Consider the following 12,827-nt stretch of genomic DNA (forward strand, 5'->3'; position numbering starts at 1 on the left):
CCCACAGCCTGGGGTTTCTCTGCCGTGTGCACTGATCCCAACCCAGCGCGCTCTCTTCCTGCTGCCCTGTCACTCTCCAAGCCCTTTCTGGCTGGGGATGATGTCTGTGCTGTGGGGCCGTATCTAGATGCTTCCTCTGGTGAGGCCACCGTGAATAGATGCCCCTTCCTTTCCAGCAATGTGGTGATGTTGAGTGGTTATTTATGATGGGAATGGAGGAGGCAATGTGGTGGATTTGTTCCCCCTTCTTAAAGGAATTTAATTAGAGGCAGGTGAAGGGGAACATGTGGGTTCCTGTCCCTGGGGAGAGTGTAGACATCTATCCCTAGAGCAAATGCTGTGGGACTTTATCCCGAGATCATAATGTAATGGCTTCTGCGTTAGGCACCGAGACCGTTTGACCATTTAGAATCATTGGTGGTTGGGCTTGGTGCTTTCTGCAGTATGGGACGGACTCCTCCAGGACCTCAGGAGAGACTATAGGTCTATCAAGTAAGCATAACCATCAGGGTTTTTTTTGAAAACTGAAATGCAACTTGGACAAAGTTCTGGTGCCTGGGTCAAAACGAGTGGTTCTCAAAAACCTTACCTCCCCCTAAGATGTCCTAGGGCTGGACAAGCTGTGGTGCCCATTGTATGCATGGCAGCGAATAGCTGAGTGAGGCAGTAAGGCAGCAGGGCACAAACATCACAAACCCAGTGATTTTCAATGATCCAAGCATCTGATGTGCATGTGATTAATCTGTGCTGAAGGAAGAGCTGCTGAACATCCCTGTTCCTTCAGAGGAGGGAGCTCCACACTCTTGTGGTACTGGCCAGAGATCTTAGGGGTGGCTGATGATACAGATGCTGGAACACCTCCAAAATAAACCTCAAATTTGCAAAACTTCCAGAAAGAAGTCACAAGAGGAGGCTGTATCTGAAGATAGTATTGGAAGGTGAGGTCAGAAGATCTGCTAGGGGGTGTGCACCCATTGGTATGCGTGTCCTGAGGATGCCCATCATGCAGCAAGAGTATGGCTTGGGGTAAACCTTTCCTGAGACCCTCATGTATTCAACACAAATGGAGTGACCATCCTTGGTGCAACTCTCAAAACATGAGTATCAGTGTGCCATGTGCAAAGAGCCTTAAAACTGGTCACTGCTCTCTTGCCCTGTATGTAAATCATCAATGGAGCTCTAACAAGATCCAGAGAGGAAACCAACGTGTGGCAGGAAAGCAAACAGTCTCTGAGCAGGCTGGTGGGGAGGAATTAACATGGATTTTCAAGGCCAAGTCCCCTGGCATGGTATGAGATGCAAAGACAACTCACTGATGCCCGACTGTGGCTTCACTCTACGTTAAGAAGAACTTTGAATGTATAGAAATCAACTATGGTGATTGTGGAAGCCCTCTTGAATGCCTCTATGTTAAGATCTGAGGGGTTGTCTCCAAGGGGGATCTTACAGTAGGCATCTGCTACCGACCTCCAAACCAAACTGCTTTTTGCCCCTTTTTCTGTATCCCTACATCCTGCCCCTTTCAGAACTGGGACTCGCTGCCACCTCCCCGGCAGTTCACCCTCCCACCCAGTCCAAGTGGCACTTCAGTTCCCACCCAGCTGCTGCCACCTCTTTTTGCCTTTTTCTTGAGCTCCACTCCAGTACTATGCTTTTAATCTTCTTCCACCCCACAAAAAGGGAACTTGAATTTTGCCTCACAATCTTGAATAAAGCTGGAGACCATGTTAATCCTGTCCAGGGGTGCATCTCAAGTACACTAAGCTTCAGCTCCACCTTCCTTGTTCAGCAGATCTGCTCTTTCCTTTTTCTGCTCTTTTTTTATTTGTAAAAGGGTCTTCTACTTTTTTTTTTTTTTCTTTATCTTTTTTTATTCCTCCCCACAGAAGTCAGCTTGATTTCAGGGAATTCCCATTTCACCCCATTCTGTCTGGCAGTCTGGTCACGTCTGCTGGTCAGCCCTGGTTTTCAATTCTTAGTTCAAGACCTGTGTTCATGCCTCCGTTTAAATTAATCTGAATCAACTCATTATTAGTTCTGGCAAAGTTTTCTTTCAGCTCTTCCGTAATTTCTACGCTGCTTACCCAAACCAGGTCTAAAATAGCGTTGCCTTTGGCTAGTTCAGTGATGATTTAATGAATAACTTTTTAGCGAACATTTCCAGGAATATCTGGGCCATGCCATTGTTAGCAGCATTTATTCTTCAGTCTATCTCAGGGCAAAATGCCCTGCAGGGCTTTCTGGTCTCACACTAATGTTATTGTCTTTCTTTCCCAAATCTGACCTCAAGAAGTTGCTTACTACCATCTGATGAAACTGGGAGCTTGCCTGCTGCGTGCTAGATCTGCAGCCTTCTTGGTCCCTTTCCCCAGTAAATCTATATGGAAGGGTCACAGCCTCAAACCACAACTCGTCTCTTTGATCCCATCTGCAGCTTTGCCAGTGCAACTCCCTGACCCTGCAGCATCTGCTACTGCTTCAGTCCCAAAGCCAAATGCACCTCCCACGCGGAGACTGAGGGTTACCTCTGAAGCCCACAGGAATTGTTCATGCATAAGGGAAACGCCTGATGCTGAAGGCCCTTACGTTGGAGTGTTTTGTTCTGTCACCCGCTTTGATATCTTGATACTCAGTGACTCATGTAAATTTTAAAGTGTCTCTTAAGCAGTGCTGCCAGTGATGGCTGCTGTTTTTTTACTCATGCTGTCAGTGCCTCGGAGGTGGGTTTTTGCAGGCATGTCCAGGAGATGCATGATGCCCTTGTCCCTCGTGTACCCAAATGCTCTTTGGCTGGAGTCCACCACGCAGTGAAGATGATGAGAGACTCCTGAGGACTGCAGAGGCTATTATTCCAGCAGTGTTGTGCCTCCTGTAGTCCCAGGGGAATGTCTGGTTGTTCCTCAGCCTTCACTTCACCTCTTGCATGTGTTTTGCATCTGGCTGTGTTACCAGAGCCTGGCCAGGTGAGAGTCATTGGATGTTGCTGCCTTGCCAACTTGTCATGATGCTGGCAATAATGTTTGTGGCATACCAGCATAGTGCTGGACTGGAGTCAGAGCTCCTAGACCATGGTCATGGGGATGTAAGTAGTCTTAACAAGTACAGAAGGACTTAAGCTTTTCGCTAAAAATACACCATCCCCTGCCCCAGTTGCATTAATGCCAGAAACTTCAGGGCAGGTAAACCCAGAGTGGCAGGCAGCTGCGGTTACAAGACCCACCATCCCAGTCTGGAGGCAGACGGAGAAATCCATCTTGGGTTGTGTGCTGCACCAAGCTGGTACCATGTCCTGCTCATCCTGTGCTAGTGGGCTTTGTCTGCCTGCGGCGGGGCAGAAAGGAGGCAAGGCTGAGCATCACCTGGGAATTTGTGTGATGGGAACAGGGAAGAGGGTTCACAAATTCTAGCCAGGATGATTCATGTATGCAAGCAGTGAGCACAAGTCTGGAGGGTTATATCTTTAGACACCACCCCCCCAAAGAGTAACCATGGAGAGGAGCCCTTTGGTGGGGTAAATTGGATGATGTTCACTTTGGCTCGCTATCTGGAGGAGTATCTCTCTTTGCTGATGATAAGGAGACTTTGGAGAGTCTGTTCTCTGAAAATATCTGTGCCGCTTGATTCAGCACCTGTCTTCATGGATTGGGTTGTGGCTCTTGGGCTTGTGGCTGCTGCCTCAGTAGCAAGGTTGCTGCACGTTGCATTAACCCTTTGCAGCCTTGGGGTAATGTTGTCCACACACAAAAATGTTATTGGCAGGCTGGTGCTCATTCCTGGGAAGTCTGAGGGACTCCTTGTTTGTCAAGCAGAGTTTTGGGGGAGTAGGAAGAGGAATTCCCTTGTGGTGGTTGAAAGGCATGAAAGAAGAGCCAGGAATCCCCTGTGACTTCACTAGGCTGTATGGCTAGCTGGAGCTGGCAGGGTCTCAAGTATTTTCCAGCTGTCCACGGAGGGCACTTGGACAGCTTCCACCCAGCCCCACTCCCACATCCCCTCTGATATGTCTACAGGGAAAAGACTCCTATTTTTGAGTTGCAGTGGAATTCCTGTGGCATTACACACTGCATCCTTTGCAATACCCAGAGAATTCAGTTTGATTTATAGTGTTGTGTGGGGTACATGCTGGCCTTGCTTTTAGTTTGGAAGTGCCGTCTTTTGCCGGTAATGGCCACTTTTGTGGCCCCAAGGCTTCCTGTTGTGATATGGCTGTCACTAAAAAGTGCTGCTGCTTTCTTCTTCTCCCACCTTAAACCACATCAGGCTTGCGTTACAGCTTGGCTGTCCATTCTGCTGCCCCACAGATTAGCAAATCCCACCTCTCTCCCGCCTATGCACCAGTAGTGGTCCTGTTGCTGCTGCCAGAAATTGCTGCCTGGAAAAGTAGCAACAACTCTGTCTCTACAGAGTATGTCAGGTTTTCTCCTTTGACCGAGTCAGCTCAGAGCCTAACTTACAACCATGAGTAGAAAGATGCTGTCTTCCCCCAAGGAAACACATGATAAAGGGATGTGAGAGTTGTACACAGAGGCCTGGGATCGTGGATGGAGCATGATTTTTCAATTGCTTGGAAAGGAAGCTTTGGGTCTTTAGACCTTAGTGTGGTAAGGTCTAGCGCAGCAGTAGTTTTCCATGCAAAGCTATAGCTATGTGATGACTCTTCCCTTTGATATGATGGGATGATGCAGAGAAGGTGGGGCAGGGCTTTGAGAAGACTGAGGACAGGAAGCAATGGACACAATCTGAAACATGAGAAATTTGTATTGGACATCAGGATATTATTATTATTTTTTTTTCCCATGAGGGTGGTTAAGTACCACAGGTTGCCAAGAGAGGTTGGGAAACCTTGTAGCTGTTCAGGCCTCAGCTGGACACGGCCTTGAGCAACCTGATTTAATTAAACATGTTTTGAACAAGGGGGTCAGAGTTGATAGCCTGTGAAGATCCTCTCCATCTGTGGTTATAAGTCTAATTCCACTAGTTTCTGGTGACATGGTTGATGAAGCTGCTGGACTTCGCGTTCCTTTCCTTTTTTGATAGTAAGAAATGTCACACAATGACAGCACACCCTTATGTCCCATACAGAGCCACGTGTTCTTGACCCAGCACCGGGACCACGCAAGCATCAGTGTGGCTCCACCATGCTGCTGCTTTCCCATCTTGCTTTCTGTCAACCGTGAGTCTCGCAAGTAAAATAGTACACAGCGTGGTGCCTAAGCCTGCCTTAGATAGTCAGCTAGTGTCATTTGGCAGAACTTTAAGTCAACAATATCACAGGCAAGCACCTGTCGTGAGGGAGGCTGTCATATCTGGAGTCATTCCCTCAAATGCCATCATTTCAGATGGTGTTCATGCCCACACCCATCTCTAATAATGGCAGTTCATAGCCCTCCCACCCCTAATCTCTCTCTACTATTGCACATACTCTTCTTGCAAACTCCACTCTCCCAGGGGTTCAAATACTCCCTAGGTCCAAGCGTTGTTACCATGCAGCTGGCTGCTCACCAGTGAGTTTTGGATGCTCTTGCGAAAATAATTTGCTTTGAACCTGGCAAACCTGATGGTCCTTTTCTGTTTCTCTTCTATTCTCTGCCATATTCTTTGGGGTTGTTTGTGTGAGGTTGTTTGTTGTTGTTTTTTTTTTCTTCTCAACTGATAGCTGTACCTTCATGTGTTCTTCTGGCCTTCCTTGTGTTTTTGTGTTGGCTTGCAGTGCTCACCCTGCTGTAAATACCACCTAGTTTGGAATACTCTGGTCTTGTAGGCATTGGGAAGCTATTTGAGGAGCAGAGGAGAGGGCTGTCATTTAAGCTGTTTGTGGAGACCGAAGGCTGCTCTGCCTTCCCCCTGGGGAAGATCACAGAAGTGCTGAAGAAGAGGGAGAGCATAACCTTGGCAGTAAGCAACAGGCAAAGACGCCAGTTACATGCTCCTTGTCTAAGCTAAGGGTGCCAGTGGGAAATGTGGATTGAGGGGAATTGGAGTTGCCCATTCTAGAGCTGTTTTTGTCTTGCTCGTGTTTTTGGGGACACCGGCAGGATGTTTGTGCTTTCCATGGCGTAGTGGGTGAAATTGAGGTCCTTTCCTCTCCTTCTCCATCCAACTCATCTAAGCATATCTCCATGCTGGAACTGCTCCCTCTACCCCGACACGGGGTACCATCCAAATCTCTCAATGGAGGAAATTACGGTTATTTATAATTAAGGGTTGACAAAAAATGTTGCTAGTGTCAAGGGACTAGCAGGCGACAGCCAGAAAAACATCATGTCTCCAGAAGAGGGGCGGCGGGAATATCCCTCTGAATAGGGCTGACGTCAGCTCTCGGAATTTGGACAGCCTGGACGGGTTTGGGGCTATTTTTCCAAGATATCATAGGTCAGGAATCAACGTTATTTTTAAGTCTGTCCCCCGAGCAGCTCTGGTGCATGAAGGAGACTTTTTCTCCTCCTTCCCCCTCCTTATGCTCTATTTCTATGAAACTTTTGCTTCTCTTCCTTCCGAGTCATGCCACAAATATGTCCTTCAGGTTTATTTATTCTTCTCCCTATCTATTCCTCCCGGCCTGCTCCCGTCTTGGTTGGGTTGAAGGGATGGCGTCAGCGTGGCGCGTGTCTGGGATGCTCAGGCGAGACATCACAGGAGGAGATCATGTTCTCCTCATTTGCCGTTTCCGGTTGAGAGAGTTTTCTCTCAGCAAGCTGATGTGGCTGAGGAAAATGTTCTGGGAATGCTGCTTTGTGGTGGGAGATCTCAGGGCCTGGTGAAGACAAGCTGGTCATCTCATCTCTCCCTTAAATTCTGCCGTATAGTCCAGCCAAGATTTTTCTAAAGTAGCTGAAGTTTCAGAGTTGCTTTGTCGCTGAGAAAAGGTAGGTAAGATGTCTTCAGCCCAGGATGGCCTAGTGGGGCTGACTGGTAGGGAAGAGGGAGTCAGCAGATCCTGATTATCTGACACCTCCCAAGTCAGCAGTGGCTTCTGAAAGTCTCTGCTGTTTCAGATCCAGAGAAGCAACCTTTGGGTTTACCAAGCTCTGTTGCTCATGCTGTCCTGCTCTAGTCTACTTCTGGAATCCTGCTCCTCTATTTTTTCCACTTTTTCCTCCTCCTTTTCCATTTACTGTAGCAACCTCTCTTTTTCTAAACAAGTTTCTTGGTACAACTTGACTAGGGATCTTGCCATCGCAAACAGTGTACTTGCGCATCTCTTGTTGGTTTCCCTTCTCACTTCACATCTGTGATGAGAATGCGCCTTTTTCCCTTAGCCCATGCTTGGGTCTTTGTCCTTCCTTTCATGACCCAACGTGGTGAGGAATGTGCTACCGGCCACCACTTTTACAGACGCTGCTCATTCAAATATAGCGGATGTGCCTGACAGCTAGCCCAGTGTAAAGAAATGATCGTGTTCCCCTTCAGAATCTCTCCGTGCAGCTCGAAGATGCCAATTGCTCCTGGAAGCATGGGAATAAGTGAAATGCTTTCCACCACCTTAATGTTGCTGTTGGCCTCATGCTGTAGGTTTAGTCATTCTTATGACATATTTCCACAATAGTGCGTTTCCATCGTCATTCCACAGTGATGTATTTGAAGCCTTTCCATGAGTGTTTTCCTTGCTTAGAATCTCTTAAATTAATGGCCTCGCAAACCACGGGCCATGGTCCTCAGATTCTGAAGACTTAGATACAGTGTCTTCCAGGGCTACCTGTCCGAATCCTGTCTCAGCCCATGAGGTTAATGGTACTGATGGTGGAAATGGTAGTACTTGATTTAAAAGAGTATCTGGCTTTTGCAGCACAGCCCAAGGCCCTACAATCCCGCTATTATTATTACTGGCGTTATTACTGTTATTATTAAGTTAGAAGCTGATTGTTTTATACTGCTGAGGACATGAACTCCCTAAAGATCAACACTGGGACTGTTGGTGTACTAGTGAATCTGCTATAGACCTCTGACCTGTGCAGAAACAACCACGCAGGGGAGAGAGTGAAACCTAAATTTCCTGGCTGCTGTGTTGATTTTTTTTTTTTTTCCTCCAAGTGCTGAGACACACACCGCTTTGTGAGGGTAATTTCATGGATACCCAGACACACTCACAGGTGTTACTGCTCTGCTGCAATGCCTGTTGCCTACTCACCTCTCCCAGCCCGTTACCTCCCTGTGCCCTTCAGAAATGGATGTCTTGGATATCCTCATTCCAGTATTTTTTCTGTTCCTGCAACTCTTTATTCCCAGCTCTGGAGATGGGAGACAGCCAGCAGTGTTAGGAGGCTTTTCACGCTAACCCATGCCCTTTGATGGATCTCCAGAGATGTCCCCCTCTCCCCTTCAAGCTTATTTTGGGAGCTCCTGTGCTCCCCTGCCCTGGCTCCTGCAGACATCCCAGACCTCCTCTCAGAGAGGATTCAGATCACGTGCAGAGAAACAGATTCACGTGAAAAGGTTCCTGCTGCTGGCTCAGTGCTGGGGGGACCCAGACAGTGCTCTTCTCAAAGGTCTGGTTTTAGCAGAGCTGGAAGAGACATTCCTTGGAGCAAATTCAGAGATACCTTTTGCTCATGCTCTTCCTTCCACAATACACAGGGATGGGGCGAGGCAGCATGTTTCTTGGTGTGTTATGTGCCTGTGCCGGGCAGGGACCCTTGTTCTTGCCATGCACTGCCAATTCTGGCATACTGGTTGTCTTGGGGGAGGAGTTCTAGTGGAGGGCTGTGGTTGTGAGCTGCTCCGGACAGACTAGAGAAGCTGGAGAAGAGACTTCTTGGCCCTGTTGGAAAACCCTCCCTGCTCCCAAGAGGAAGGTTTTGATGTCCGTTCCTGCCCTGGCCTGTATCAGGGATGAGCCCTGAAAGCCCTTGTTGGAACCTGCTGGAGTTCTGGATTTCTTTCTCTTTCCTAACACCTTGAGGAAAATGCACTTTTCCCCTCCCCCACATTCCGCTCTTCTGATGCCAAACCCCTTCTCTTTTCCTAGCAGGACTGACCTCTGCCTTTCCTTCCTTCTCTCATTGTGTCTCCTCCCATTTTTTGCTCCTTTTATGCTCTTCTCTGGGTTATTTTCTCTCCCCATTGTTGGAAAACCTTCTCTAAGAGTAGAACTCATCAAGAAAGCTGCTGCAGTTACTAAGATTTGCATGACTGCCTCCCACCCAAACCTCCCACTAGCAGAACTTGCACCTTACAGAGCAGAATTAGTAGTGTCATAGAACATAGTCTTGGAACTTGCTGAATTTGCCATGCTTTACACAACACTGTTGGCTTCAGAGAGTTGAGAATGGGGTGTCCAGGTCTGCTGCACCCTTTCCAGGCTATCTGTGGGTGGCTCCTGCTTTTCCTCTTTGGTCTGTTGAAGTCTATGCTGACTATCTCCTCTCCCTTGTCCTCGCAGGGCATACATGAGCGTGAAGGAGCTGAAGGAGGCACTGCAGCTGAACAGCACCCACTTCCTCAACATTTACTTTGCCAGTTCGGTGAGGGAAGAGTTGGCTGGTGCTGCCACTTGGCCGTGGGATAAAGAGGCCCTTAGTCACCTGGGTAAGTAAGTAACCCCCCTCATGTGGTCTCAGGGTTGTTGGTTTTCCTCTCTCTTGGTTGACTTTGCAAAAAGAGGCAGCCATGACTTGGCTCCATATTGAGGATGCTTGATAAGGAGGTTATGATAACAGGCTTTGGGTGTACCAATAGCTGCTGCTGTAAGGAAAGGAGCCGCCTGTTCCCCATGTCCATGTGGGAAAGGTGGTGAGGTTAAGCCCTGACAAGGGCCTTCCAGATTGTCATGAGAAACTTTTAATGGTGAAGGCAGTGGGACAGAGAGCTTGGGGAGAGCTGCAGGTTCACCATCAGCACAGGCTCTGGAGAGGGGTTTAGACTCACATTTGGCTTCTCTGGGGACCTTCTTGGTCTAGCTTTCAGGATCCTGGAAATGGTGAACTTCACTTTGCAGCATGTAAAGACAAACAGATAAACCAGGAGTATCAGTGATTTCAGAGCTGCGGCTCCAGGTTCGAATGAGTCCAGAGCTGACCAGGTAGTGAGCACTGGCCGCTTCTGAATCCAGTTGCAAATGTGAGGATGGCTAGCAAATTAAACTATGTTTTTATAAATTGGCTTACTACCTGCTAGAGGCAAGGTTCTCCCTGGCTTCGGTGAATTCAAGGCAGACCTTTAAGGTCATCATCCCTGGCAGGCTACCAAACGGTCCAAATGGCAGCTGCTTCACCAGAATGTAAATGTATTGTGTGTTTGCTCCTGTTCCTGCTGTCTCTCTTTTTCCTGCCGCTCCCTCCACTTCTTCAATGTCAGAGTTTTCTGGCAAAGTTCTCTACACTTTGCAGTCAAAACATCTAAAGTGTTTCTCAATAAGTAACTGGAAATAATTACTCCTGACACCTGCACAGCAGACCTAGACCTTCTGCTTTTACAAGTGCGTGATGTTTAAGCCTTTAAAGTTTTACACGGCTGTTAAAGACCTGTTTTAAAGTTCTTTTTTGCCAGTTTCCCTCCCTCAATGAGTTTCAGGACTGTTTTTTCAATAGCTTATTGCTATATTTGCCTGTTGAGGAAGGCAAATCTCCATGAAATTTATTTCTTCAGCTTCCAGAAATCACTTCCAAGGCTCAGCCTGACAGTCATCTTACTACAGCAAGTGCTTCAGCCACACGTGTTCTTTTCAGACCCCTCCCGATGGCTCACAAGGACCTGTATGGAGGGGTGATCTGGGTGACTGTTTTCATCAAAAGCTTGCGTTTTGCTCCGTTCTCACAGTTTTTCTCCATCCGTGGACACAAGAGGTGGCACCATCTGGAAATGTTGTATCAGGGGTTTGCTGCGGAGGTTCAGGGGGAAAGGGGTGTTGCTTTGGCTCTGGTGCCAACGCTGTGAGGTATGAAGCTGGATCTGAACTTCTGTGAGGCTCTGGTACAGACTGAAGGCCGGTTCAAGACTGTCCTTGGTTTTCGATTTAAGCTTGTTTCTCCGTAAACAGTAGGTTCTACCGCATCATCGAGTGTCCTACGCGCAATGTATATTATTGTCCAGCACAGAAGGGACTTAGGACCGAGCAGGTCATAAATATATGGCTCTTGACAAAGCCTCTCACAAGAGGCTACCGGAGAACCTGGGTAGATGTGAGGGTAAAGTAGTGAGGAAAGAGCAAGGAAAACTTTTGGAGGAGTGACTAGTCATTTGAGGAAAATCTCTGGAGCGTTAAGGACCTAACAGTGACGAGGGGTGGAGACAGGTCTTTGCATAAGAGGGGGGTCTGTCTCCAAGATCCCCCCGTGCCACTCCCACTGATTTTTCCCTGCGCACATACAGACCCTCTTGTACTTTGGTTCTCCTCCTGAATCAAATTGGTTCCTTGAGTTCGACTTGACTTCTCCAGGAAGCTCACCTGCCTTTTGGCTCCAGAGACTCTTGATCAGATTTTACTCTTTCTGAACAGGACTTAGACGTTTTCAAGGGAAGTAGTGTGAAAACTTTCTCTCCAAGTGCGTTCCCTTCTTCTATTTTAGCAATTCCTCTTATCCCAAATTCCAAACTGTTCTCCGTCAGTTCTTCTCTAGATGTTTTTTAATCTGCCATCTGGACCTTGAGCTCCCTAGAAACCATTCTTCCATGAACTCTGAGCGTATTTTTCAGGAGGGTGCTCCTCCCTTTCTGGAAGTCTTCAGTGAACTTTGTTTTTCATCCTCTTCTCACCTATGCTTGTTTTGGACTACCATAAATTAAGTGACCATTCCTATGCTGATGACTTACAGATCTATTGCTCTCTTCCAGATTATTTTCCTGAGTAAATTTGAATTTCAGGCAGCCTTTCTGAAGGTTGAGGGATGTTTTACCGTTTTAGTCCAGTAGTAATACCAACCAACAGCAACTACATTTATTGAAGCTTAAAAGATAATTACTGACCTGCAGAGGTTGAACTGGTCTCTGACACTTCTATAGGCAGGATTTGAGCTGCTGTGGAGCTCCGAGAGAAAGATGGCTTGCAGCCAGCTAGCAGCAGAGGTAGAAGGTCTCAGGTCTGTTTGCACTGCTCCCTCTAACCATACTGTCTGCCTCAGTCTTTCCACCGTAATCAGCGAGTTGCTCTCGAATTCAGAGTTCTTGCTTGGAATCTGGAATGAATTTTATGAGAACTTAGAAGTAAATCTTTTTAACTACAAAACACAAGGAGTCGAACAACTCCTGTCCTATAAAAAAAAACCCTTAGCTTTCTGCAGTGGAAAGCCTTGCCTCAAAAACCCTAGCGATGTAATAATGCAGACGCTTGAAACTTCATGTGTAGCTGCATGTGAACTGTATTTGCATAAACATGGTCAGAAGGCGAGGGAATTGTGAATATTTGATGTTATAAATACTTTCTGTAGTTATATAAGCTGAGGCCAGCTCATATATCTGGCTGAGGTCACTGGATCCTGACGGAGGGCCAGCCGTTCCATCAAAGGTACCTTAAGGCATGGCCATCTTCCTGTCTGACTAACTGTCATGCGTCTGTTCCATTCATTGCTGTGACTCAGTGTCTGGGGAAGACTGGCCCTGTGATACAGGTTCAGCTTTGTGGTTTGCTGTTTAAGAGATCCCATGCTTGCTTGAGCATGTGTCCTCTGCAGCAGCCCTGACCCAGGAGCAGGTTGGGGGCTGGCTTGCACCAGCATCCTTCAGCATCGCCGTTGGTTGTAACTAGAAGCAGGGCAATGTCCTGGGGCTGGGAGCTTCCACGGGATGTGTGAGTGAAGGTGAAGTGGGATCCACACCAGCACTCATCGTTCACTGTACTGATGGACTGGGCATCTCTTGTTGCTGGAGTACAGTTGAGGCTTGGTCTTGAGGAC

General features: G+C 47.6%; 1 protein-coding gene across 1 annotated transcript in view; it reads left to right on the top strand.

The window, feature by feature from the left end:
- The window catches only part of PAPPA2 (pappalysin 2), a 93,595-nt gene that overhangs the window by 19,912 nt on the left and 60,856 nt on the right, over positions 1–12,827 (top strand). The window contains exon 3 of the mRNA XM_040610851.1: positions 9,380–9,525. Within this exon, the coding sequence (XP_040466785.1) occupies positions 9,380–9,525 (146 nt within the window). The remainder of the gene's footprint in view (positions 1–9,379; positions 9,526–12,827) is intronic.

The sequence above is a fragment of the Falco naumanni genome, chromosome 11 (genome assembly GCF_017639655.2).
Source record: "Falco naumanni isolate bFalNau1 chromosome 11, bFalNau1.pat, whole genome shotgun sequence".
Classification (NCBI taxonomy): domain Eukaryota; kingdom Metazoa; phylum Chordata; class Aves; order Falconiformes; family Falconidae; genus Falco; species Falco naumanni.